Source organism: Camelus bactrianus, chromosome 35 (genome assembly GCF_048773025.1).
Source record: "Camelus bactrianus isolate YW-2024 breed Bactrian camel chromosome 35, ASM4877302v1, whole genome shotgun sequence".
Taxonomy (NCBI): domain Eukaryota; kingdom Metazoa; phylum Chordata; class Mammalia; order Artiodactyla; family Camelidae; genus Camelus; species Camelus bactrianus.
Genome location: NC_133573.1, coordinates 9,062,586 through 9,087,016, shown reverse-complemented (window position 1 = coordinate 9,087,016; position 24,431 = coordinate 9,062,586). Strand labels below are relative to the sequence as shown.

The 24,431-nt window shown below is 46.6% G+C and overlaps 1 protein-coding gene across 13 annotated transcripts in view; it reads right to left on the bottom strand.

Moving 5' to 3' along the window:
- Window positions 1–24,431, bottom strand: part of FRMD4A (FERM domain containing 4A) — a 576,901-nt gene that overhangs the window by 74,984 nt on the left and 477,486 nt on the right. For all 13 annotated transcript variants that reach the window (XM_074358292.1, XM_074358293.1, XM_074358298.1 and 10 more), the window contains 5 exons: window positions 24,000–24,022; window positions 12,581–12,664; window positions 7,477–7,542; window positions 7,136–7,193; window positions 3,370–3,456 (listed from right to left, as the gene is read on the bottom strand). In XM_074358292.1, the coding sequence (XP_074214393.1) occupies window positions 3,370–3,456; window positions 7,136–7,193; window positions 7,477–7,542; window positions 12,581–12,664; window positions 24,000–24,022 (318 nt within the window). The remainder of the gene's footprint in view (window positions 1–3,369; window positions 3,457–7,135; window positions 7,194–7,476; window positions 7,543–12,580; window positions 12,665–23,999; window positions 24,023–24,431) is intronic.

The following is a 24,431-nucleotide window of genomic DNA, read 5'->3' as shown; positions in this document are numbered from 1 at the left end:
TTTTCTTGCATCATGACTACCTGGTCTCTGTTGTAAAACTATGTATCCTGGCTTCTCCCTTACCTCCTGGGAGCAGTCCCTCAGAGCGTCTGAGAGGCTGTCACCCCAGGCTCAAGTCCTCAGAAATGCCCGCTGAATAAAACGTAATGCTCAACTTTTAGGCTGTGCATTTTTTTTCAGTCAACAAGGGTCAGGGTGTCCTGGTCCCCACCCTATCTCTCTGTCTCACAGCGACGGTCACAACAGGAAACTGAGATCCACTCACAGCTACTGTCACTTTCCCTCTGTGCCGAGTGTCTCCTGTTTCTCCCTCTGTTCAGTCACACTTTGGAAATTCTTGACACTGTCGAGCTCCAACAGAATCCCCGCTGCCTGCCTGTCACTGCCACCTGATGTCCCACAGCCTAAAGCTTGGCATATCCTAAGCTGAACTTACTTCCCCTTCTCTCTCTATTTTGGAGGGGGAGGGGGGAATAATTAGGTTCATTTACTTATTTAATGGAGGTATTGGGGAGCACATGGGAGGTACTTGGGGCACGCTGAACACATGCTTCACAACTGAGCTATACACCCCCCTCCCCTTTTCTTCTGTCCCATGCTTTGGTTGATCAGGAAACCTGGGAGCCATTCTAGATTCCCCTCCTGCTCCGACCGCCGCCCTCTGGCCCCAAGCCACTGCTCAGTCACACCTGCCTTCTAACGGCTCACTCCGTTTCCCCTCCTGCATCCCCGGTACTGACGGCCAACCCCAAGCCCCCACCAGCTCTGGCCTGTGCTGTTATAACGATGTCCCAGGTGGCCAGCCTTGTCCTGCATCACCCCACTCATCCTCCCACGGCTGCCAGAATGATGCTTCTCTGACTACGAACATCCTCGGCGTCAGTGGTCCCGCTGCCTCGATGACAAGATCCTCTTAGCAAACCCTCAGGGCTCCGGGAGCCGGGGCCCCATCGGCCTCCCCGCCAGTTCCTCCCCGGCTATATTCCATCATGCCATGCTGCTCTCCCTCATGGCGCTTCCTCGCACACTCCTCGTGCCTTCTGTCCATCTGCAAAACCTCTGTCCACCCTTTAAGAGCACAGCTCCTACTGTGCTCCCTGTGAAGACATTTCTCCTTCAGCCCAGTTGATGCCTCTTTCCTTTAATTCACCACCGACCACCACACAGACCTCTTATCTGTACGATGCTATTACCACGCATCTCTCCCTGATAGCCTGACAGGTCCTGAGGACCTGATGGGGGTCTTATTTATCTCAGCACCCTGTGGTCTGCTTGGCACGAAACAGGTATGCGATAAACATTTTTTTTAAATGGAGGTACTGGGGTTTGAACCCAGGACCTCATGCATGCTAAGCACACACTCCACCACTGAGTTGTACCCTCCCTTGCAATGAACGTTTTGAATGAATGAATGAATAGTGACTGATGGCTTGGTTACGCCTCGATTAGTAATAGACTTGAGAATCCCAACTACTTCCTCATAGAAGCATACATTATTTTAAATAACAACTCAATCTAAATAGAGCTGATATCCTGAATAAATGCATTGAACTTTTAACGGTATTTAATTCGATGACCTGCATAAATTCAACAAATGAGCATAAATTCCCTTATTCACACTGTTGGCTTCCTACGTCTCCTTACTTTGAAGCTTGTTTTAGAGCCATACAAGAGTAGGTACAATTTCCTGAGCCCTTGTGATGCGTCGTACCTGGCACACCCTGCGTTTTACACATAAGCGCGTCTACCCAGTGCTAGCTCATAACCCCCCAAATCTTCACCAGCATCTCCATTCGAGAACTAAAGGAAACTTCAACATATTAATAAATTAAACTGAGCTCATACGAATACTTGTTAGCACGTTTTTCAAAACCACACAGAGGGAGAGAAGAATTCAACCGTGGGATTTTCATGAACTCTGCTGTAGATCTCAATTGGTCCCACCAGCATGGGCATTCAAGAGCTGGATCTACTGTGACCAGGATCTAGAAGCATCCATGGCTCTCGCAAGCAGAAAAAACAGCCAGGCGGGTCAGAGAGAGAGGACAGTCAACGTAGAAAATGAAAGGAGTGAAGGGAAAAGTCGAGAAGAAAAAGCACAGAAACTTACAAAGGTCATAAGGGAAAGAGGCAGAGAGGAAGCCAGGAAGACAGAGAGACCCAGTGACCGAGAAGAACACAGAGGGAGAAAATAAGAACGCAGAGTCCAAGTCACGTCTTGCAGCGGATGCATGGAAACTGGAGGGGTTTTGGAAACACTCACAAAACAACAGCCCCCGGAACAGCCAGGTTCCTACTGAATTGTCCCCAAGGAAGAATTCCTCCATCGTTCGCTCAGCATCTTTTCTTAGAACTTAACTGACTGATCAATTGAGCGAAAATCCTCCCTGACACAGGGCCATTTTTTTTTTCTATCAATTTAATAAAGAAACTGGCCAAGGGCAGAAGTGAACCGGATGGACGGCAATAAGCTTTGGATATGTAGCGTGGATTTCAATCCTGTTCATTGATGAAGAAGCCTGGAAAGCATCCTGGAATGACATAATGGACCAATACTGCTTTCCCCTTCCTAAAGCAAACGTGGTTTTGATCGACTTTTAATATGTAGACCGTCCCTCCATCTTTCTCTGCCAGCATTGCTGAATGACAGCTCTTGCCTCTGAGACACGTTTCCATTGTAATTTTTCAATTTGTTCCGGTCTGAAAAAATGTGTATCAACGAGAACAGAAACTTCAAGCCCTGGGTCCCCTTCAAACACTGTTTTGGCTTCGTAACGACTTTGCAGATGCCGCTCTGCTTCCTTTTCTTTTTTTTTTTTTTTTTTGGCAAATGATCTTATTTCTTCCAGATTTCTGATCACTTCTAATATGCCATAAAAGATTTACTGGATTGGCAGGAATGCCCCTCATTCTTCTTAATTTTTCACCTCTTTTTGACCTACAATCTCTTCTTATAGTAACTTCCCCCTCCTCAGAAAAAAAAAGGAAGAAAGAAAACAAACCACCTTTGGGAAAACTCAGATGAGCCTCAAGATTTAAGAGAGGCGTTCCCTCACCATCCCAGGCGCACAGCACCCCGGAAACGGAGGGTCAGGACTGTCCCCCGAAGTCCTTTCCCCATCTGCTCTGGGTGAGCTGACCCAGTCTTCTTACCTTAAATCATTTTAACAGCTTATGTTTCCTTAGTGATGGGAAGAAAAAAATATTCACTCAGGGAAGGCAGATGGGATGACTGCGGAGTTTGGATACACTCAAATTAGCAGGGGATGGGTAAGCCCTGAGGCTGCGCGGTGTAATATTTTTAGCCACTTTTTCCTGGTTCCTGTCTCTGCCCGAGCACCGTCTGCCCACAAAGGGAAGCACGCTTACCTTCCTCGGCTTGACTTTATCGTGGTAGTCATACTGGAAGATGCCTTTGTAGCTCAGTCCCAGCCACCACGGTATCCCCTGCTTGTCCTAGGACGTCAGAATGAGTACAGGTAAGAAAAAACATTAGTACGGGTAAGTGTGGGGCCAGGCAAGAGAAACACAAACCAAGAGGAGATCTTCTGCTCTCCCTGAAGACGAAAGAAAATGCAAATTCTTTTTAATGGGTGGAGCCCACCTCTCTATGTCTTACCTTAACAGATGTGCCCCAGCATCAAAGGATGCTCAGCTATGTGACTTGGACAGTGCCCCAGGCTGGGGGCCCCACTCTGTTCCTAACCAGCCACATAGCCCCTGTCCTTTCCCCCTTTCTGAATAAGGAGCGGATGCCTTGTTCCTTGTTCTCCTTCTAGGACTTTCGGTTTTCAGAGCTGGGTCCCTCACCCACCACAGGGAAAATCTGAGAGATGCTAAGCATTCTAACAAAACTACCTTCGGAGCCGAGAAACTGTCATCAAGTGTTAGAGCTGGAAGGACCGCTGAGGCTATGGAAGGCGATTCTGCTAAGAATTTTGTCTTAAAAGGTTTTTTTGGGGGGGAGCAGTTTTAGGTTCATGCCAAAACTGAGAGGAAGGTGAAGAGGTTTCCCATCTACTCCCACCCCGACACTCAGGGGCCACCCTTTGTGTTGTCCAAACATTCCATGGGTTTGGACAAATGCACAATGGCACGTTTCCATCATATAGTGTCAGACAGTATTTTCCTTGCTCTAAAAGCCCTCCCTGTTCTGCCTGTTCATCCCAGCTTCTGGCAACCAGTTTTCTTCCCGAATGTCATAGAGTTGAATCATACAATACACAGCTTTTTCAGATTGGCTTCTTTCACTTAGCAATATGCACCTAAGACTCCTCTAATTTTAAAGACGAAGAAATTATGCAAAGAGTGGCTCCTACTCTATTCAAGACCCTCCCCTTCGCCCCAGAGGGCCAATGGCGGTGCAGGAAGGCAGGCGCTGACCACCTGGCCCTGCTCATCTTACGAGGACAGTGGCTGCCAGGCTGGACTGTATGACTCAGGCTACAGGACAGAGTAGCAACATCGAAGCCTAGATGGCCCAGGAACAGAATTAGAACCACCAGGACCCTCTGTTTATTCCTTTAACAGAGACCTCTGGGCACCAGATTGTAAGTCGTTAAATCTAGTTCAAGCAGAGTGACTGTGAGCTGTTACTTAGAAGCTCCCAAATGCTAGGACTTGACAGTGGGCGTATCAAGCAGCCTTCCCTGGAGTTGTCCTAACTGCCGCATTGGCGAATGAAACACACCGCGTGGTGAATGTCTTGAAAACTCAAAAAAGTGGCTCAAAATTTGGTTTTCAAATATTTGTGGGGCAATGAATTAACAGTGAGTTAGTTTAAGGTAAGCACAAAGGTAGAGGGCAAAAGAAATACATTCTGAAATTTTAGGAAAGCTTCAAGGTCTATGATTTCTCAAAAAAATGTTTAAAGGTATAAAACCCCTGTCTCCAGAGAGTGCCCATGTGTAAGGCGGTGGGTTTGGAGAACAGGACAACAGCTTGACGAGGTAAGAGTTGTGATCGCACAGTAAAATGTGGCATCTGTGAAATTACAAGGCCACCGAACAGCGTCCTGCTACAGTTGGTTTAGGCTCCTTCTCCATGTAAGTAGAAGAGGAATTATGCTTGGAGATTCCAAGAGTCAAACACACAGGCACACTTGGCAGTTGGTAAATCACAAAGTCTGTTTCTGGTCTCCAACAAAGTGCAAAGGAGCGGATTTCTGAAGTTTTGTTGGGAGGCAGAAGGCAGGTCTATGCGGCCACCTTTTTCAGACTCCAGGGCTGATGAAGAAATGGAACTCAGGTTAAGCAAGTAAAAGGGCAGATGAAGTTTCCTCTCAAAGCCTTCCGGTCTAGCTCCCTCAACCCACCTCAACAGTCTCCCAACATCGAGCAGACGTTTGTGGGTAGTCGGAGAAGCAAATCTCCTAACCTCTGTTTTGATTATGAGTGGAGGGGAGATCAAGCTAAGAGCAAACAGCAAATCAGAGAACGTAGCTCAGGGATTCCCCGGTTCCTGGCTCCCGTTCACGCATGCCGACCCCTCTGCTACACGTCGCTGTAGGCTATTTCCACAAAGGAGACAGACTCCCAGCCATTTCTGTGAAACGTCTCTTGGCATCATGTCAGGAACCACCGTCGGAGCCGTCCGTTTCCTTTCCGGTAGGAAGACGGCAAAGCCGACATGCGCCCTGCAACTCTCGCCAGCGCGGTCGTGAACCCTGGCAGCCTGCAGGGTGGGTTCTGAGTCTCTGCTCATGATCAAGTCCATTTCCTTTTGGGGAGCTGACTGTCCACTGGCTTCAGTGGCCGCATCCCAGGACACGGCCAGACAGCGGGAAGTCTCCTTAGAGGAGGTACCTTTCTCCTGTGGGTCAGAAGGCGGCCCAGGAGGCCAGGTCACATTTCACACGACAGACTATAGCTTAGGCTTGGGAAGGGCAGGGACGGTTGTGATGGTTCTGAGTTCTGTGACTGATGGTGGAGAGGGCGTAAGAGCTTCCAACGGTGGCAAGAGCACTGGAAGGACATCGGGGAGAATTTCAGCATCACAGACTTTGAGAGATCCTGGGCTGAGCCACTGGGTGGGACTGGAGTCCCCCCACAGGCCTCGTAACTGGCCTTCACAATATCGCTCTGACATTTCCCGATGTGGAAATGCGTACACCCAACTACGCAATTCAGTTCTCAATAATGGTACTTGGTCAGTATTTATTGAGCATCTACCATGAGCCAGGCACTCCGCTGGATTCTAGGAATATATAACCGAATACAACACAATCTTTGCCATCAAAAGGCTGAGGTTTAGAGGAAGATACAGGCAATTAAATGTGTACCAAGGACATGCAAAGTGACTGTGCAAGTTGCTGTCGGTGACACAACAATGAATGAAATATGTCACGTGCTCTGGTCTAAAGGAAGTAGAAATACAGTTGGGTGGAAACGTGGGCAAAGAAACTGGTAGAAGAGCAGGAGAATCTCGGGTTGGCTGGTGGAACTGTCTTGAGTTTGGAAGTGTTTTCTGCACTTTCCATCCAGACTTTGGGCAATGACTAAGTTATATTTCACCCCGGGGTAAATTAAGGAAAAGAAGTCATCCTTTCTCATGATGGGGACATCATCATCTATAACTTCAAAGAAGGGACCCCAGTCTGGGACATGATGGATGAAATTCAAGAGGATTTAGAACGGGGCACAGGTCACCTTGGACTTGCCATCACAAAATTTAAGAAGACAGAGCCCGTCTTTTTAACTAGCTGTCTACGCTGTTTGTCAGCCTAAAGTCCCAGCTCTCCTCCTGTAAAGCTGCCTACGTGGCATTTGATCACCAGGAAAAACACTCTTCCTTCTGCTGAAAGCTTTGTTCTCTGTAGTTCCTTGCATTTAGACGGACGCTTCCTACTGAGAGCCTCTGTGGTCTGAGCTCCGAGATCCTTCTGAGAATGAAGGGAAGAAAGCACTTTTCACACCCACTTCACAAAACGGAAAGCGAGTTTTGGAGGGTACCTGAATCAAGTCCTACGTACACGAGGGGGAAAGTTCCATTGTCCCAACTGCCCCGAGCATGTGCTTTTCCTGACCAAGCCCTCCCTACCCACCCCAAACAAGTCTTCAGTAAGAGTAAGAAGAAAACAAAAGAGAATTATTTTTTTAGGGCATGGTAGCCACTCTCACCACTTGAGTTCACTTACCTTCACTGCGTAATAGTGAACTCCGTAGGTTGGAAGAGACTCCACGATGCTCATGTAGCTGGGAAGACAACACACACACAGACACACACACACACACACACACACACACACACACACACACGGTTAATTGGCAGAACTGGCATCACCCACATATCTATGTGTGTGTGTGCACAAGACAGAGTTCTCAGAGTGATTATTTATTGTAAATTGAATGGAGCCACGAGCCACCCCCCACCCCCGGAGCTACGTCTGTCCCAGCAGGACAGAACAACTCTGACCGATGCTACGTGAACACACACACACAACCTCATTCGCACTGGGAGGTGGGCGGGGGCACCTACTTGACGATGGCTTGGCCTCTGGTCTGGCCGTTCAGCTTCTTGTAGTGCTCGATGACCCGGTCCTCACTAGAGCAAGAGGAAAGGGCTGTCTGTTACAGTCCGCAGTCCATGGCCCCGAGTCCAGCTCCCGGAGAGACTCTGGAGCCCCAGCAACTCCCAAGAAGCTCCAAGGAGCCAACAGCTCCTGGACAGATGACTTGTCCTGAGAGCAGCATTTCCGAAAGCAGCCGGGGATGCCTCGGACCACAGGTGTCCTAGAAGTGCCTGCTGCCCTCTCAGAGGATGCACATTCTCTTGGTCTTGGACTTATGATCAGTGAAATAAGATGACAGCCCAGGTTTGGGGTCAGCTTCTTGTAAGAAATGACATCGTGGGAGCAGAGGACAAAGAGGGGAGCCTGCGTCCCAGAGGCGGACACGGAACAGGGGACAGGAGGAGGGCCGGCTGGTGGGAGGTCAGCGTGGACACTGGCCCACCTCCCTTGGGTCCTCCTCACTGTCCTCACCTCCCGCATCCCATCTGCACAGGGCCTCCCAGGGGAGGGGGGGAGACAGGCGTTGACCTCAACAGCCCTCCCGTGGCTCCCCCACCCCGAGTTAGTCAGGGTTCAGGGCCTCCCCAGAGGATGGGAAAGTTCTGGAATCTGAGGCTGGTGAACACACACCATGAAGCGATAAAAGGCCCAGAGGAGCGCTGGGGAAGTAAGAAGCCGGCTAGCAGAACTCGATGGGAACCCCGTTATCTTCTGAAATCTCAGTTCTAACACAGCAAGAGATGAGCTCGCTCTGTGAGGGGCAGCGGGGGCCAGACCCTCCTGTGACGGGGTGGGGACACGAAGGCCCTCTCTGGGAAGTGATGGTGCCCTGTGGCCTTCGGAAGTGCAGAGCCAACCTTGGGAGTTGCAGGGGAAACACATCCCACCTTCTGAGGAGTCAAGGTCAAAAGCCGCGGCCTCCCGCACCTGGCCACACGGCCCTGGAACCTTCTGTCTCACTCCTCGGCCTCCCACTTCTCACCACAGGCCAGTGGACCCCAGGACGGGAGGCAATCCTAGGGTGAACCCTCAAGACCTCCTGGGTTGATCTTCTTTAAAAATTTTTTTTGAGGGGGAAGGTAATTGGGTTTTTTTATTTACTCATTTTTAATGGAGGTATGGGGGATTGAACCCAGGACCCTGTGAGCGCTAAGCATGTGCTCTGTCACTGAGCAATACCCTCCCCTCTTTTTAAAAAAAAAATTTAAAAAAAAGTTCTGGGGTGTGGTTGATTTTGATGATCTGTTACTCATTTATTATCCCAGAACTGGTCTACAGTCTGTCCTTACCCACCTCTTTTCTTTTTTCAGCCAGGCCATTTCTGGGGGCCACACAGCCCGTGTGTTCATTACCTCGTATTTGGGGGTAATTTATTTATCTCTAATTACTCTCTTCATCTTCCGTGACCACCTCTAGGTTTGTGTGTTCTGAAATTTGAAGCACGTAAGATGGGCCCTTCACAAGTCTTCACTGATGCCCTGAATGGGGAATGACTAGCAACCGGGGGCCTCTCTGGCTAAGAGTCATTTCGAGGGGGTCTGGGCCCCCTGTGCTCAGAAAGGGGCAGATACAGCCATCTCTGTCCTCGGCTCCCACATGCCATGAGGGTTCTATGCTGAGTGGGACAGAGCCCTCTCCTGACTGAGAATTCTCTAGAAGTGTCCTCTGTGGGGTCACCGCCAGCCTCACCAGACCTTCAGAGTCGGGTCAGGACAGTCCAGGGTTACCCTTCCAGTGCCCACCCCCACCGCCCTCCGCCGCCCGCTGAATCAACAGCTGGGCTGGCACGTGATCTGGCATTTGGTGAGGTTGACTCCTACATCCCGGGTCAAGCCACTCTGCAGCCTGCTTCCTCTGTAGCTCTGGGGAGCGGGTCCCCCAATCCCTGGGCTGAAGTGGGAAGATGGAATTCAACACGTGCTGGAGCTGGGAACACCAGCAAGGCTCAGGACCAACACCAGCGAACGTCAGAAAACACCAGCAAGCAGCTGTTTTCAGCTGTTTATCAACGAACTGGCCCGACCCTGGGGGTCTCGCCCTACCTGACAGCTGCAGGGACTGGCCACCCTCCCTCCCCTGGTTTCTCCTGCTGTCTGAGACCCTCTGTGAGGCCACAGTATCTGCCTCCTTCCTCGCTTTTCCCGTTTCTTTTGCCCCAGTGGAAACACCGTGGGCCCAGCGTGTGACAACACCCACCGGGCTGCCTGAGATCCCCTCCCCCTGCCCCTCCCCCTGCCCCTCCCCTGGGGTGTATGGATGACTCCTGTGCACCAGCCACCCCAGATCTAGGGCAGGGACTCAACGGAATTACTATCAGAAACCCACAAGCCAGAGGAGATGGAACCCCACAACCTCATTTGGAGGACATGGTGTGACGTGAAGGAAACAGACAAGCGACCAAGGCTGACTGTGCCCCAGCCCTGGGCTGGCTCGGGCCGTGAAAGTCAATCATGTCGCAGACAAGGAGCCTGGAAGGTGCCGGGTGTGTAAGGGGAAACAAGGTGATGGCCGGAGGGTTCCCTCTCTCGGAGAAGCAGGAGCCGTCAGCCTGCAGGGGCCCGAGATTTCAGAGTAAAGGAAGATGTCCCCTCACACCCCATGCGGGGGAGGCGAGTGGTCCAGCATTTGCAGGAAAGGAGCTCAAGAGAACCCAGGTCGGGCCCCGATACCGCCTTGCTCTGCGGCCCGGGGGCGTTGTGCCTCCGATGCTTCCCCGATAGGAAGCCACGTGGGGTGAGAAGTCCTAGCTTGCTGAACGCCTGCGGCGAAGGAGCAGAAGGGACCATCGCACAATCACTCAGCACTAATAGGCACCTTCCACTATGTTCTAACTGCATTATGTGCCTTTCCATTTCCTCTCCTAATCACAGTCTGCATCTGGCTGGTCTGCTTAGTCCCATTTTACAGATGGGAGATCGAGGCAGCAGAGAAGTCACGCACGCTTCCTGGGCTGTGGTTACCCCACAGTTCGGAGTCTTGGCTGGGACGCTAAAGCCCACTGCTCTGCTCGTTAGGCTGTAACGCCTTCCCTGACTGATGTGGATGGGCTCCCTTTGGCTTATTTTGGCACGAAGGTTGTCCACTGCATCTGTGGATATGTGTGTTTGCACTTATTTTTTTTTAAGCAACGCATTATCAGGATGGTTCAGGCCACTGGCTTGTTTGTCTATGAGCCGAGCTGTGGAGCCTGAGGGCACCTGCTTCAAACACAACCCTTCCTCAGTCCTGCCATCCTTCCAGGGCACTTAGACAGTGACATGGATGCCTCTGGGACCAAACGAGGCCCAGGGAAAGCGCTGGCCGGGTCACAGAGATGGAGGGGTGGTCTGGCAGGACAGCTACAGAGGTGGATGAGGAGGAAGATGTTTGTATTCACAGAAGAGCAAGGAAAAGCCTGGAGGAAGGAGTTTCTGTATGAGTGATACTGTGTGTGCAGAGGTAACAGAAGAAAATCCAGAGAGAGAAAGAGGAGAGAGGAAAGAAGGAGTTCATTGCACTGAATGAGCACAGCGTGTAAAAAAGATTTGGAAACCAATAAATGTGATAATTGAGGGGTGGATTAAGCAACTCTGACTCCAGACAATGCATCAATCCTGCAGCCCCCCGCTGGCAAATACACTTCCGCCTTGTAGGAACCACCACTTTCTCGAGGTATCGCCTTCCATCTCCAGCTCCTTCACCACTGGTTTCCTGACAGTGAGCCGTGGGGAGGATACAAAAGGTAAAGCCCAGCAGGCATAAGGAATTGGGGAGAGGGCAATCGGGTTCCACGGACAAGGGGACAGGAGTGCCACCTGTGGGCATGTGTACGTGCAGACTGCCAGGCTGGAAGTTTGGAAACTGATGCATGTACAGTTTATACATTAAGCCGATTTTGTTCTCTGAGGGAAAATTATAATGATCTAAAGCAAGTGGTTATTGACAACTATGTTACTGAAAGAAAAAAAAAAAAAAAAAGAATGGCAATAAAACAGTTCAGAGAGACGAAATCAGAGGTGCCAGCACACTGCAGGGAGCTCTCAGCCCCAGGCTTCACCTCCTTCACTTCCCGTCCAGCTGCCCCATCACTTGGTCTCTTGGGGAGAAATGGTTTATGGACTGCAGTTTCATCCTGCTAATGCCCTCTGCAGCAAGACACACCCCGCCCCAGCCAAAAAAAAAAAAAATCCCTTAAAGCCATCTAGATAACTGAACAACTAGTTTGCCGACTGGAAATGTGTCCAGACAAGATGAAATCTTGGTAAACTGTACATTTCATAAGGTGTATTAAAGGAAAGCTTGAAAGAATCACATGTTGTAATTCAACAGGATGGGCTTGTTCTGCGATCTTTGTTTCGTTTCATTATTATTTTTTTAAATAAAAGCAGCTTCAGTGCTTTCTGTTCAAGAGTCAGAAGGACGATTAGGGAAGCCACACTGTGCTTTCAGAGGACAGCGGTCGGAGCTCGCCAGCCCAGCAGTATTTCAACACACTACCCAGCAAGGCAAACCCCGCTCAGTTGTGACTCAAACCACAATCTGGGAACTGTGTTCAAATGCCCGAAACACTTCAGAGTCAGTAATTTAGGGGCCGACAGATGAACTACGGTGTAATGTTACACAGCCAGCTAAATCAGAAGATGTGAAACATTGTGGGAAAATAAAATAATCAATCTTTTCTGCAAAGGAAAAAAAAAAAAAACAAAAAACCTGTCGTCCTCCCACATCTCAAAACCCCCACACATCCTGTCATCAAATGACGGGGCTTCCAGAATGAAACTTGAGCAGCACATGAAAGGATCTCCGAGGAGGCAAAGCATCCAGAGCGAAATTTTAGAACTTTTTTCTTAAAGAAAGAAAATTGGAAAAAGAAGTCTCACACATTCCGCATCATTGAAATAAATGCAGAGAACGATTTCATGAAGACTCAAGGCACCTAACAGTTTGGATTCGCTCTCTGATTGGGGTCCAGGCCGACTCGGTGGCGGCTGGGAGGGTAGACAGTGGCCCGGAACCCTGCATCACTGGAAGGGGCTCCCTCCTGTGGTGGGATGGGGGCGCCTGGGATGTGCAGGGGAGAGAGGGGCTTACCAGTAGGCTAGGGAGGGGTGCTCCTTCAGGGCCTGCGTGGGAAGTGCTGGTAGCTTCTTCAAGTCAGTCCTCACCACTTCGTTGCTGGAAGAGAGGGGCAGACAGAGAGAATGGCAGAAACACACTCAGCCTCGGAGAAGACCACCATGCTGTGCCGTGCGATGCGACCGGGCCAAGCCGCCTGGTCCACACACCCTGCATCTGCACCCTTTAGTGAAAAGTGCTGTTTCTTCTGTACTCATGTGCTTGACAGAGACGCTGAAGGACACAGCACGCAGAGCCCAGCAGCCTTCCCTTTGCCCCCAGTGCAGAGGGCAGGGCAGAGCAGGGTCCTTCTCAAGCTCTGCACGCAGAGAGGGGCATGGATGAGGGTCCCAGGGCCGCGGGAGTGGGGGACCCTAGGAAGCTCCCACGGGCTCCACCGTGGGCTCCAAGAATGGACAGCCTGACGGTTTTCTGCTCAGCTGTTTCCCTCACTGACCCACAGGCCAGCTTTCTTTGTTTGGATTGGTGACATGTTGGAAACTCTTGTCCAAGATACGACAAAGAAATAACATTTGCTTTTGACAAGATCCAGATATGACTTGGAAAGTGTCTGGCACTAGCAGGAGGTTTTATGCCTCTAGTCCCTGGACCGGAAATTCTCAGGTTAGGGAGACACTTTGAACTCCTCTAGTTACAACCGGGGGTCTTTAGAGGCTTGATGCCTCTCTGGACACTCAGCAGACCCGCATCCCCGCTGGGACAGGACATCTGGGTGTCAGCCCCCACTGTCTACCTCCAGAGGCAGTTATAGCATCCACTCGGGATGGGTCTGGCATGTGGAGGTCTTTCCCTGTTCTGGTCCACTGAAGTGCCTCACAGCCCTGCTGGGGGCCGAGGTCACCCCGTGGAGCCTGCCTCCTCACACAGTTCTAACCTAGGCTGTGGTGGCAGCTTCTGTGCTGTGCATACAGAACAAGGGAAATACTGACCACCTGGACCTTGGGCAGAAGCACCTAAAAAGAAATGAGACAGGAGCTTAGTAGGTAAATATGAAGAAAGGAAGGAAGGAAGGAAAGAAGAAAGGAAGGAAGGAAGGACCACCACAGTCATGTGCCTTTCTGTGCCTCTCGCCCCCCGAGCCAGAAACACTGCCTATGGCCATGGAATCAGCAGCCCTCGCTGGGGTGCCCAGTGCCACTGGGCAAAACCATTTCCACGCTTTAAGCTCATGCACGTGGTGACAAAGAAGCACGAGGATGTGACAGCCGCTCCCAGAAAGGGCATTTTTCCGGTGGTCTAAGGAACAGTGACAGTGAAGTTTGTGAATCTTGGCTTTGAACAACCAACCGGAAAGAAATGCTCAGCTTGTAACTGTTGAAATCAATAAACCCAAGCACTCGAACTGTTAGCGCCTAAGTGGCAAGGATTTATTGATTAATCATAAGTCAAACTACTATATAAAAACCAGATAAACAACAAGGTCCTACTACATGGCACACAGAACTATATTCAATAGCTTGTAATAACCTATAATGAAAAAGAATATAGATGTATAACTGAATCACTATGCTGTGCACCAGAAACTAACACAACATTGTAAATCAAATACACTTCAACCTAAAAAAATCAATTAAGTTGAAGGTATTTATGGAACCCCTGCTCTAGGGCAGTAGTATAGGAGATTAAAAAAAAGAAAGGATAAGTGTTAATCCTCATTCAAAATGTGCTCACAATTCAGTGTGGTGAGCGAGAGGTGCAAATAAAAAGATAACTGACCACGTGGGAAGTATTGGATCACATCGATTCAAACAACAAACTAAAAAGTTTGGAGGAAAGGAAGGGCCTGGAAGGCTCTGGTGTAAAAGCTGGCTTTGGGGCAGAACCTGCATGGAGAAAAGGACAGGAATCTCATTTTTCTTCCCCGTGGATACAGCAGAGTATGGAGGCCAGGTACCGTGTGCCGAGAAGATCAGCTAGAGTGGGTGGTATGTCAGGGCCAATCGGGCCGAATACAGAGCTGGTTAGGCATAGGATTTTGAGGACCTTCCATGCCAGGCTGGTGGAGTTCAAGTTTAGCCAGGAGGCAAGGGTCAGCCACTGAAACTTCTCAAGCAGGTAGCCTCCTCGTGTTTAGGAAAATTCAATTTTCAAGCAGAGTTTGGAATTTACACTCACACACTATGGAGGCAGAGTTTAAAGAAATACTCAGTTCCCCAAACACCCAGGAGCCCACAGGGATGAATTTCAGGATCTCACCTGCCCTGTTTATTAACGCTAAGCTCCCTGACAACAGGGATTCAGTTCCCTGACTCATCAGTGCCGAGGGTGGCACCTTCAGTATCAAAAGGCACTTTTATGGGTTGAACTTTTATTGGATGCAACTGTGGGAAAGGCAATTAAGCAGAAGCTTGGGTCTGGGTTTCCTCTCACTCAACACATTTAAAGAATATTTGGGGAAGGAAGGAACTACGGGAGGAAGGGCTTGTCTTACCCACTACACACTCGTTTGTTGGCAAACAAGAGTCCCTGCTGACAATCCCAGGTCTGACTTCCTGGCTGGAGCTCGGTGGGTTTTCTGGCGCTCCCCCAGGGCAAGGTGACACAAACAAACACAGCAAGAAATCACCAAGGCATGAAGCCCATCCAAACCCATTACCTTCTGGAAGGGATCCATGGCTCTTAAACCTTCCCAGAGGACAGCTAGGTGGAACTGTTTTATTTGCCTTTCTGTTGTCTGTAAACATCTGTGATAACTTAAGAGGCGGCCAGCCTGTCCAACGATCTGGCCAAATTCTGGCTGCAAACCACGAGGCTGCCTTAATGCTCGTTCTCTCTCCAGAGACTTGGGAAGCTAAAACCTAAAAAATGTGCTAGAAGTCCCCAGCTTCCTCTCGCAAAATCTTCTACTTGGATGTTTCCCACAGAGTTCACGGCACCTGATAAACGCCAACTTTTAAAATACCCTAAACAGTTCATTGTTCCAAATAGCTGTCATGTTCCATTTTTAGGAGGAAAAAAGGTCTCTTTGAAAGTCACTTGCTAAACTGAGACGGGGTGAGGGGAGGATATAGCTCAGTGGTAGAGCACGTGGTCCCACCACCTCCAGCGTGGGTTCAATCCCCAGCACCTCCATTAAAAAAATAAATAAACCTAACTACCTCCCCCACCCCCCAAAAAACAACAACAACAAAAAAAACAGAATAAAATTGAAGTCCTCTTATTTTTAATATTAACCAGATTGTATTCAAAACTTTTAGGTAGTTACTAATGTTGCCAGCAAAAAAGTGGTCTCTCAGTGCTGTGTGTGGTCTTTGATTTGAGGGGGTTTGAGATGATGGGCCTCCCTCCTCCTGCCCGCACTGCTCAAAAAAACACGTGAAGTCTGAATGACCCACTGTGGAAAACCAAGATTTCTAGCAATACGTCAAATAGGGGGTTTGCCACAAAAAAACAGCAACAGCAGATTTAACCAAGATACCACAAAGTGAAGAAAGCAAACATTAAATTTGCCAGGAGGATTGGCAAAATCCACAAGGTGCTTGTTTTCCTTTCAAAAACGAGGAAATATTGTTCCAGAAGATTTCCCCCCCGGGTCAAATGAAATATGACATAATTTGCAGGGCACACCTGGGGCAAATAGAACTGGCCTTGTGTGGAAGAATTCTTCCTGAAACCCGTGGTTTTGAAGTGCCCCGGTGGGAAAGCAATGAAGCACTGAAGCCAGAAAGTGATACCATGTAACGGAAGGATGACCACGAAACTCAGAAGCCGGAACATGACGTGAGTCTCCCACTAACTCCGCCACGTTTCGTGGGTGGATCATGACAGTCAAGTTCTCGAAGGAGAGAACTTTTCATGAGTCAGAAAGACTATTCCAGGTCCTCAACATCCACAGTTCCAAAATCCGAAAATCTCTAAGAAGTGAAGCCTTCTAACCAACTTGGTGGCAAACCTAATGCTGGCCCTTCCTCCCTCTCTTCCGCTTGGCGTGACTAGGCCAGAAGCACAAACCGACCGGATTCCAGACACTGCCATGGGGGTCACGCAACACCCCGAACCACCCCGCCAAGTCCTGCGCTCAGAAACACTGCGATCCCGAAGTTTCAGAGGTGCGGTGTGGCTCTGTGCTCGACGACACAGGACACCTGAAAACTTATGACAGACGAATAAGGCGAGCTGTAGATTTCCTCTTCTCTGTGGATCTTTAATAACCACGCAGGAAGCAATTTCTCTCCTTCCCTTTCTTTCTTTATTATTATTAATTAATTAATTAATTTATTGCGAACCAAGTTAAGTTTCAGGTTATAGCAAAGAAAATGAGAATACTCGCCTACCTCCTCTCCATCACATGCTCTCTTTCAGGGGTGTGGGGGGCTCATAGCACTGGGGGCTGGGGTCCCAGATGTCATTGTGGGACCATCTGCAGACACCACAGAGGCACATGGGGTCCCTCTGAGGCTTCTCCAGCATGGAATCTGGATGTGTTTCATGGGTAAATCTACCACACTAATCTGCTACCTGTACACAGGTGCAAACTTATAAACACTTCTGAATTATGTGCCTTTAATTCCAATGCTAATGGCTAATTTCTCTAAATAAAGATCACAATAAAGCTTTCTTTCTTGGTTAGCGACCTTGGTTTCTTAGGATGACCTGAAAAGTTTGGTGAGTCTCTAACATAGCTGTAAATTTACAAAATTCAAAACAAGTGTAAAATTTTTCATAAGCCTGCCATTTGAGACAGTAATTTTACTCAAAGAGCTCAAGAAGCAGCAACTGGTTAATTTTCGACAACATGATTTCTTTTGAGTCAGAATCTTAGTTCTGAAAAACTGACATCATATCATGGCGATGAACCTTTTTCCTATTATAAAGCTCAGCTCAAAATACGATACTGATGGTAAATAAATACCCAGCAAAAAAGACAAGCTGTCACGATATAAAATGTCCTCCTTTACTTTATAGCTAAACAATCCCCATAGGATTTGAAGACTATCATCCCGCAAAAATCCCCTATCTGAACACTTTTCTATGCTTAGGACCTGTGACTTACATTCTTGAAAAGCTCAGTCAAGTGGACTCTTGTGCCTAAAACAAAGCTCTCTGTAACAATTGATAACTTTTCCATTTGAACATCTTGTTTCAGAGTTTCAGACTCTGTTCCTTTCAAGGGGTCTTGCTGGCGTGAAAGATTCCAGCTGTTTCTCCCTCAAAGTCCTTTATAAGTCACGGGAAAATATCACACATCCCTCTTTTTTTTCTGATAAAATACTATATGAGAATTACATACATTTAAATTCTTCCCGCGAAAACTCCTCTTTGGGCTGACGTGTATTAATCTTAACAGATGTCTTTTTTTTTTTTTTTTTTTTTAGGAAGTTTCCAATGGGGAAACTTGCAAGGTGGGGTATTAAAGACACTATTAGGTTATATAAGTTGTATCCCCAATGTGGACCATTCCAAACACAACTGTCTGAGTATTTTTCACTAATTATCTAGAAGTCTCAGCAAATCTGCTTCTTTCTCTATGATCACTACCAGCTGTTTTCTTTCAAGAGGCCAATTAAAACACTGTAGGAAAATATACCCTAAATGATCAAATGCTCTAACAATGATTTAAAACTGAGCTCACTTTGACTTGTAGTAGTAAAACAACGATATTAAGAGCAATGATATTAAGAGACTCAGAATTGTGATTTACAGACTGTTGCCTGAGATTAATCAACTTCCAAAGCTGTCTCTTAGCTGGGCAACAAAATAATGTCATCTTTTTAAAGATAGCCATCTATACAAATGTTTATGTTACTCAAAAAGTCTTTTATAAAAAAGCCAGCCCTTTGTCTTCTTTTCCTGTTGACCTTCTAAAATTCTTCCTTTAACCTACGACTGCCTAAAAGGCATGGTCTAGTCTGACAAAAACAAAACCAAAACCCTACAAACCTGGAATTTTCAGATACCAGTAAGCCAAGTTTCATTTACATTAATTCACAAATGCTCTTTAAAAAGGCAGAACAGATTTCAAACAAAGAACAAAAAAAAATCAAGAGGGTATTTTTTTTTCTTTTTATAGAAATTTCATTTTATCTTTCCAGACTGGTGAACATATGGTCCCATGGTTTACAGAAGATAAAATATTAAAAAGTCTTTACTTTTTTTTTTTTTTTTTTTTTGCTTCAAACTGCTCTTCTAGAGATCCAAAAACAGGCAGTCTGTGGAAGTTGAAAGGAATTTTTCAGGACAGATAAATACTCCAACTCCTCTTCTAAAATGGAGGTAAATATCAATTTCCCTTGTTAATGAAGGACTGTTGTTTATTTCTACTGATGGAGTAACACATTGCTCTATTTCTAAAAGTATTATGATGATGATGATGATGATGATGATGATGATGATGATGATGATGATGATGAAGAAGAAGAAGAAGTAGAATTAGAAACCTGCAGGTTGATAAATCAGGGTCACAGTAACACGCTCACCAACCACAGAACTCGGATAAGCAGACGTTCTTTCATTGCGACCAGCTTTAACTTCGCACAGATGTCGTATAAGCTGAGCCCTCAGTATCCAGGCACAGCTTGGCCTCTTTTACTTTAGTGGCTGTGTTTCTTTGGAACAGAAAAGCCTGCAGACAGAGGGCAGCCTTCCATCACCTCTAAAGTACATGATGAGCTGGGCTCGACAGGTAAGCAAAATATAACTTGAAGATCTTTACCTGGGATTTCCTTCATATAAGCCTTTTTTCAGGTGCTGTTTGCTTGTTGGTCCTAATAAGTCTCATGCTAGGAGAACCCTGTCTCGATAATTAGCATCAGTAAATCTGGTGCCCTGTAACAAAGAGACGTCTAGGTCCCAACAGATGCCCCAGCGTAACTGAGCTTTACTGATCTGGTTTCAATAAATCTTGTTGCCAAAAAATTCTATGTAGCAGATTTTTTTTCTTTTACTAGTTCCTGTTAATGTATGGATGATTTTTTATATCAAAGGTAGTGTGATTTGGGAATGTATTTGTGCAGTTCAGCATACAGTATTTTTAATCAATTCACCAATTTGGTAAAATGTTGTTTAAAATGATATTTTTCCTTCTTTTTGGGGGGCATGCTTTCAGAAGGGCAGACAGAAATAAAAAAGTGAGGCAATTCTCAAAATCAGGGTCTGGAGATCAGCCACTAGGTTTTTCCCTTAAGGTCCCTTTAGGGAAAAGAGCAGAAAATCAAGTTCTCCTAAGTAATACGTTCCTTAGTACAGTGTAGCAAGAAGCCTTCCATGAAATGAAATTAAAATGTAACTATACAATTTGAATGTCCTGTTCAGTTGATTAAATGAGGTGTTCCCTGCACTGACCTTTTTGAAGAAGAGAACATTATTTTTCTCTATAGAGTAACCCAATGTTTAAAAAAAAATTTTTTTTAATAAGGAAAGTCAGTGCTTGGCACTTAAACCACTGCAGAGTTTGTGATGAATAAAGTATGTATAAATCATAGATTGATGAATGCTCAGAAGTGATTATCAAAGGAGAACTTTATGTTTTTAAAACTATATTGACCCTTCTCAACCTAATATTTGCCTACATAGCTGCCAGGATTCACAGTTCTTTGGCTGTTCAATTGTTTTTAAACAGAAATGCCAGCTCTAGTGACTTCCTGACTGTTGACGGACTTGCATTTTTTTTATATATATATATATATATGTACCAGGAAATGAAATGTGATTACTACATGCCGTGCTAAGGAAAATACTACAAGGGAGAAAATATTATTTTTAGGTCAGATTATTTCCTCAACCTTTAACGACAGCTTACACATCTGTCTACCACACGCTAGGCTCTGAACACAGGTAACATCTATTTCTTCCTGCCACGGACAACACTTCCCACCCATCTATAGCTCCCCCTCCTTTTCTTTCAGCAACACAGAACCCCAGATTTCACTGTCAAGTTAAAAAAAAGACAAGGAAGTGAGCATTTCTGTTAACTGGAAAGAAAAGGGAGTTATGTAAGAACAAGCCTTCAGGGGTCTGCTGAGCAAAAAAGAGTCCAAAAGAAGAAACTGAACAGCTTGTGAGTTTCACGAGAAGGACTCGTTACAGCTCTGGGCGGTCCTTACACGGTTCTCTCTCTCTTCAGCTGTATCAGCACTTTCGACTTCTCCCTTCTGTAAAAAGACCCCTGTTCCTCTTGCACATCAAGGAACCTGCTCCCATAATTGTAGATTTTTTAAATTTTATTTTTTTTATACTTTTATTGAAGTATAGTCAGTTTACAATGTGTCAATTTCTGGTGTACAGCACAATGCTTCAGTCACACGTGAACATACATATATTCATTTTCATATTCTTTTTCACCATAAGTTTAGCCATGAATGTAGTATTCAGTATCTTGTAGACCTTCAATACTCATTCCACATAAATGTAACCTGTGTATGTTCACTGAAATGTAAACATACAGGACACTAGCATCCTGGGCAGAACAGCCTTTTAGGAGGGAGTAGACTCAGGATCCTCAGGCTATGAAACAGTTACTTGATTGCCTTTTGTGTGCAACCGTTAATTTAAATGGTTATTTGATCCTCTAGACTCCAGAAGATCTCATAATTAAGTCCTGGACCATAGGCTAGATAAAAGGTTTCCCCAGTGCTCTATGCATTCTAAGCCAATGTCTTACTTTTTATGTTGTTTGGGAAAATGTATTCTATTTACAGGGTTTGTGTATAAGCCAAAGCCATTCAGTTCAATATCACTAAGGATGTAGAGTCTGGCATTAATTATCAATAGAGCAAAAATACCTTTAATACTAACTTCTGAGAATGGGCATCTAAACTGCCTCATGTGGCCAGCTTCAGCGTTTGGGGGGACTTTCCTGGATGTAGGTGGGAAGAGGAACAATCAGAGAATTCAGGATTACTTCTCTTATTTCCAAACTCCAGGCCACTCAAGCGAGAATGGGTTTTTGCACAGAGAACAGGTGTTTTTCGGGGAATCCCACCTTCCGTGATGGCAGCTTTACGCTGGGAGATACACTGACCTTTTGGATAAGGTGTCTGACCTCTCCCTCCCCTGACAGCCATTTCTTTCCCCAGACAGCTGCCGAGACAAACAAACTCCGAGGGGCACTTTGACAAATGAGGCCAAACCAGGAATCTTTGTTTCTCTGCAGCCAACAAGCTGGCATTCCACAAGCTCACTAGGGGGCCGTGAATTACCGGAGGCCAGGCCTGCGTTTCCTCCCCTCCCCGCTGGCCATCCCGGTGGCCCCACGTTCCCATGATCTGCTGTTCCCAGATCACATTCTGTCCTGTCAGGGTACTCTCAAAAAATAACTAACATTTACAGCAGAGTTCAGAGCTGGCCAAAGAAAAGGGGGTGGAGCGAGGGAGTATCTTCAGAATAAGTAGCCCCGGCAATGAAATCCACTGGATCTGGGGCCGTTAAACCATTTTTCATGGGACTCCAGAGACCTCTGGAAGTAGGTATGAACTTGCACTTATCAAAAGCCCAAATTCCAACACCAAGTGAAGGGCATAAAACACTAACCAAGAGAAAACATAACAAAGTGTAGTTTCTAAATCCTGAAAATGTTGCACTCAACCAATTTGGTCAATGGTTATTGGCCACCCACAGTGTTCAAGGTTTCCTGCTAAGGCTATAAATAATCCCCCATCAAACAACAACAACAACAACAACAACAACAACAAAACCTCCCTCCATTTCATAGCAAGAGCTTGGGAAACCTCAATTAAAGGGGCTTGGAGGTCTCCTTAAGCAAATAATCAAACTGAGCTACATTTTACAGATTAAAGAAAAAATTGGGGGGGGGTAGGTAATTAGGTTATTTATTTATTTATTTAATAGAGGTACTGGGGATTGAACCCAGGACCTCGTGCATGCTAAGCACGTGCTCTACCACTGAGCTATACCCTCCCCCACTGAAGGGACTACATTTTAGAATCAGGGGTCAGCCCACTGCAACCCACTGGCCCGATCCAGCCTGCTGCTTGGTTTTATGTGGCCTGTGAGCTAAGAATGGTTGGGGAAAAGAAAAAAAGTTAAGAAAAAAACCTCTTAAATGGTAGGGGAAAAAATAAAATCAAAAGAGGAATATTTTGTGGCACTTGAAAATGCATATGAAATTCAAATTTCCGAGTCTATAAATAAAGTTTTATTGGAACACTGACACATGCATTCACTTACTGTCTATAGCTGCACTGACACACACACTCTCTTACTTACTGCTTCCGTACTTAGAAAACCAGCGTTACTGGGTAGCCGGCAGAACCCAAGTATTTACTGTCTGGCCCTTTACAGAAAACGTCCGCTGACCCTTGTTGTAGATTGCCAGAGAAGATTTTGCTTTGCTGAGATACCTGAATGAGAACAGAGACCTCCGGCTATGTTAGAAAGCCTTAGAAATGCCCAGGGAGCAAAGAAGCGGCAGCTGAGTCCTGAAAAACCAGTCAGCACGAACTTGAGAAAGCCGGACAAGCAGAGGTGGGTGGCAGGTGCAGCGGCTTAGGCTGCGTTTATAGGTCAGATCCCCCAAAGCACGAGAAAACACCCCAGTTCCTTCACGGAGCAAAGTGATGATCTGTGTTTCTTTCTCATACCAGTTTTGCTCATTTCCTATTGATGGGCCAGAATCCTACATCCTGAAGCTGTTTTCTTGTACACGTGGTTTCGTCCTTCATGCCTCTAGACCTTGATGGGACCAGCAAGGCCATCTAGACCAGAATGGGCTATTCTGGACGTCCCTCAGGGGAGCTCAACACAACAGCAGCCCAGGAATGATGTCCGCCTGGAGCAGACAGTCCTGTTGGTGGATGGTTATAGCGCCCTACTCTGCTGGAGGTCCTAGTAATGATCTGGAGAGACAGGTCGTGCTTAATGAAATGAATGATCAGACTGAACTTTGTGGGTCTACAGGGCTAATAATTAAAGCAGTGCATGGATTTCCTGGTGTTGTCTTGTTTTTCTTCTCTCCCTAACGTAACATGCAGAAAAGAAAGGAGAGCAGAAGAGGAATATTGATGCTGTAACATTTTCATGAAAGATACCTCCCTGTGGGCTAGGATTTTGTCCCTTAAGGGTTGGGGACTAAATCAGCGGGGAAAAAAAAAGATGTTCACGTCCACAGGATTATCTGCAGTCATGTTCACACCATAGCGGTGATTCAAGGCTCCATAAAGACACCAGGCAGCCTGACGCACCTCAATCCAGTGACCACGTGTGACAGTGATCCCAGCCTTGTAGTAAAGCCTAGGCTTTTCATTTGGTACAGACTGTCCTCCTGTTATGGCTATGCTTTGATAAGTTGGGAACTGAATTTCATCATTAATACATAATATTAATAAATAGCCCTCCTAGCAAGAATAGATGGAATAGTTTCTTTTAATAGAGATGCAACAGAATACATTTTTAAGCCAAAAAAATTTTGTAAACTCACCTAGAAAAATCTCCCTTTGCCTCCTGTAGAAGAAGAAAATTGCACATCAGTGACACATTCTGATCCAGTGTAACAGACTTTAAAATACACTGTACCGTCACGACAACTCCTTCACCAAAGCAGTCCAACTTACTGCTGTTTCGTCCTATCTGCTACAGGAATATAATTAGGGAAGGATGCGTGTATTCACCGCTTGAAAATGAGACACTCTAACTTTAGAAAGTTATATCCAAAGAAAGTAGTTCATAATGACAAAATGGAAGTTTCCACTTCCAAGCCCTGGTCTAACTTTTTCCAGTTTAAAGATTCTGAACCTGAACGAGTGTCTGGGCAGTGATGTCTGTGTGCCTACGTCTTGTGTTTCTTGTTTTTCGGTCTTATATTGTGGGCTATTTCTCGATTAGACTGAAGACTTTTAGAGGCAGGGGGCAT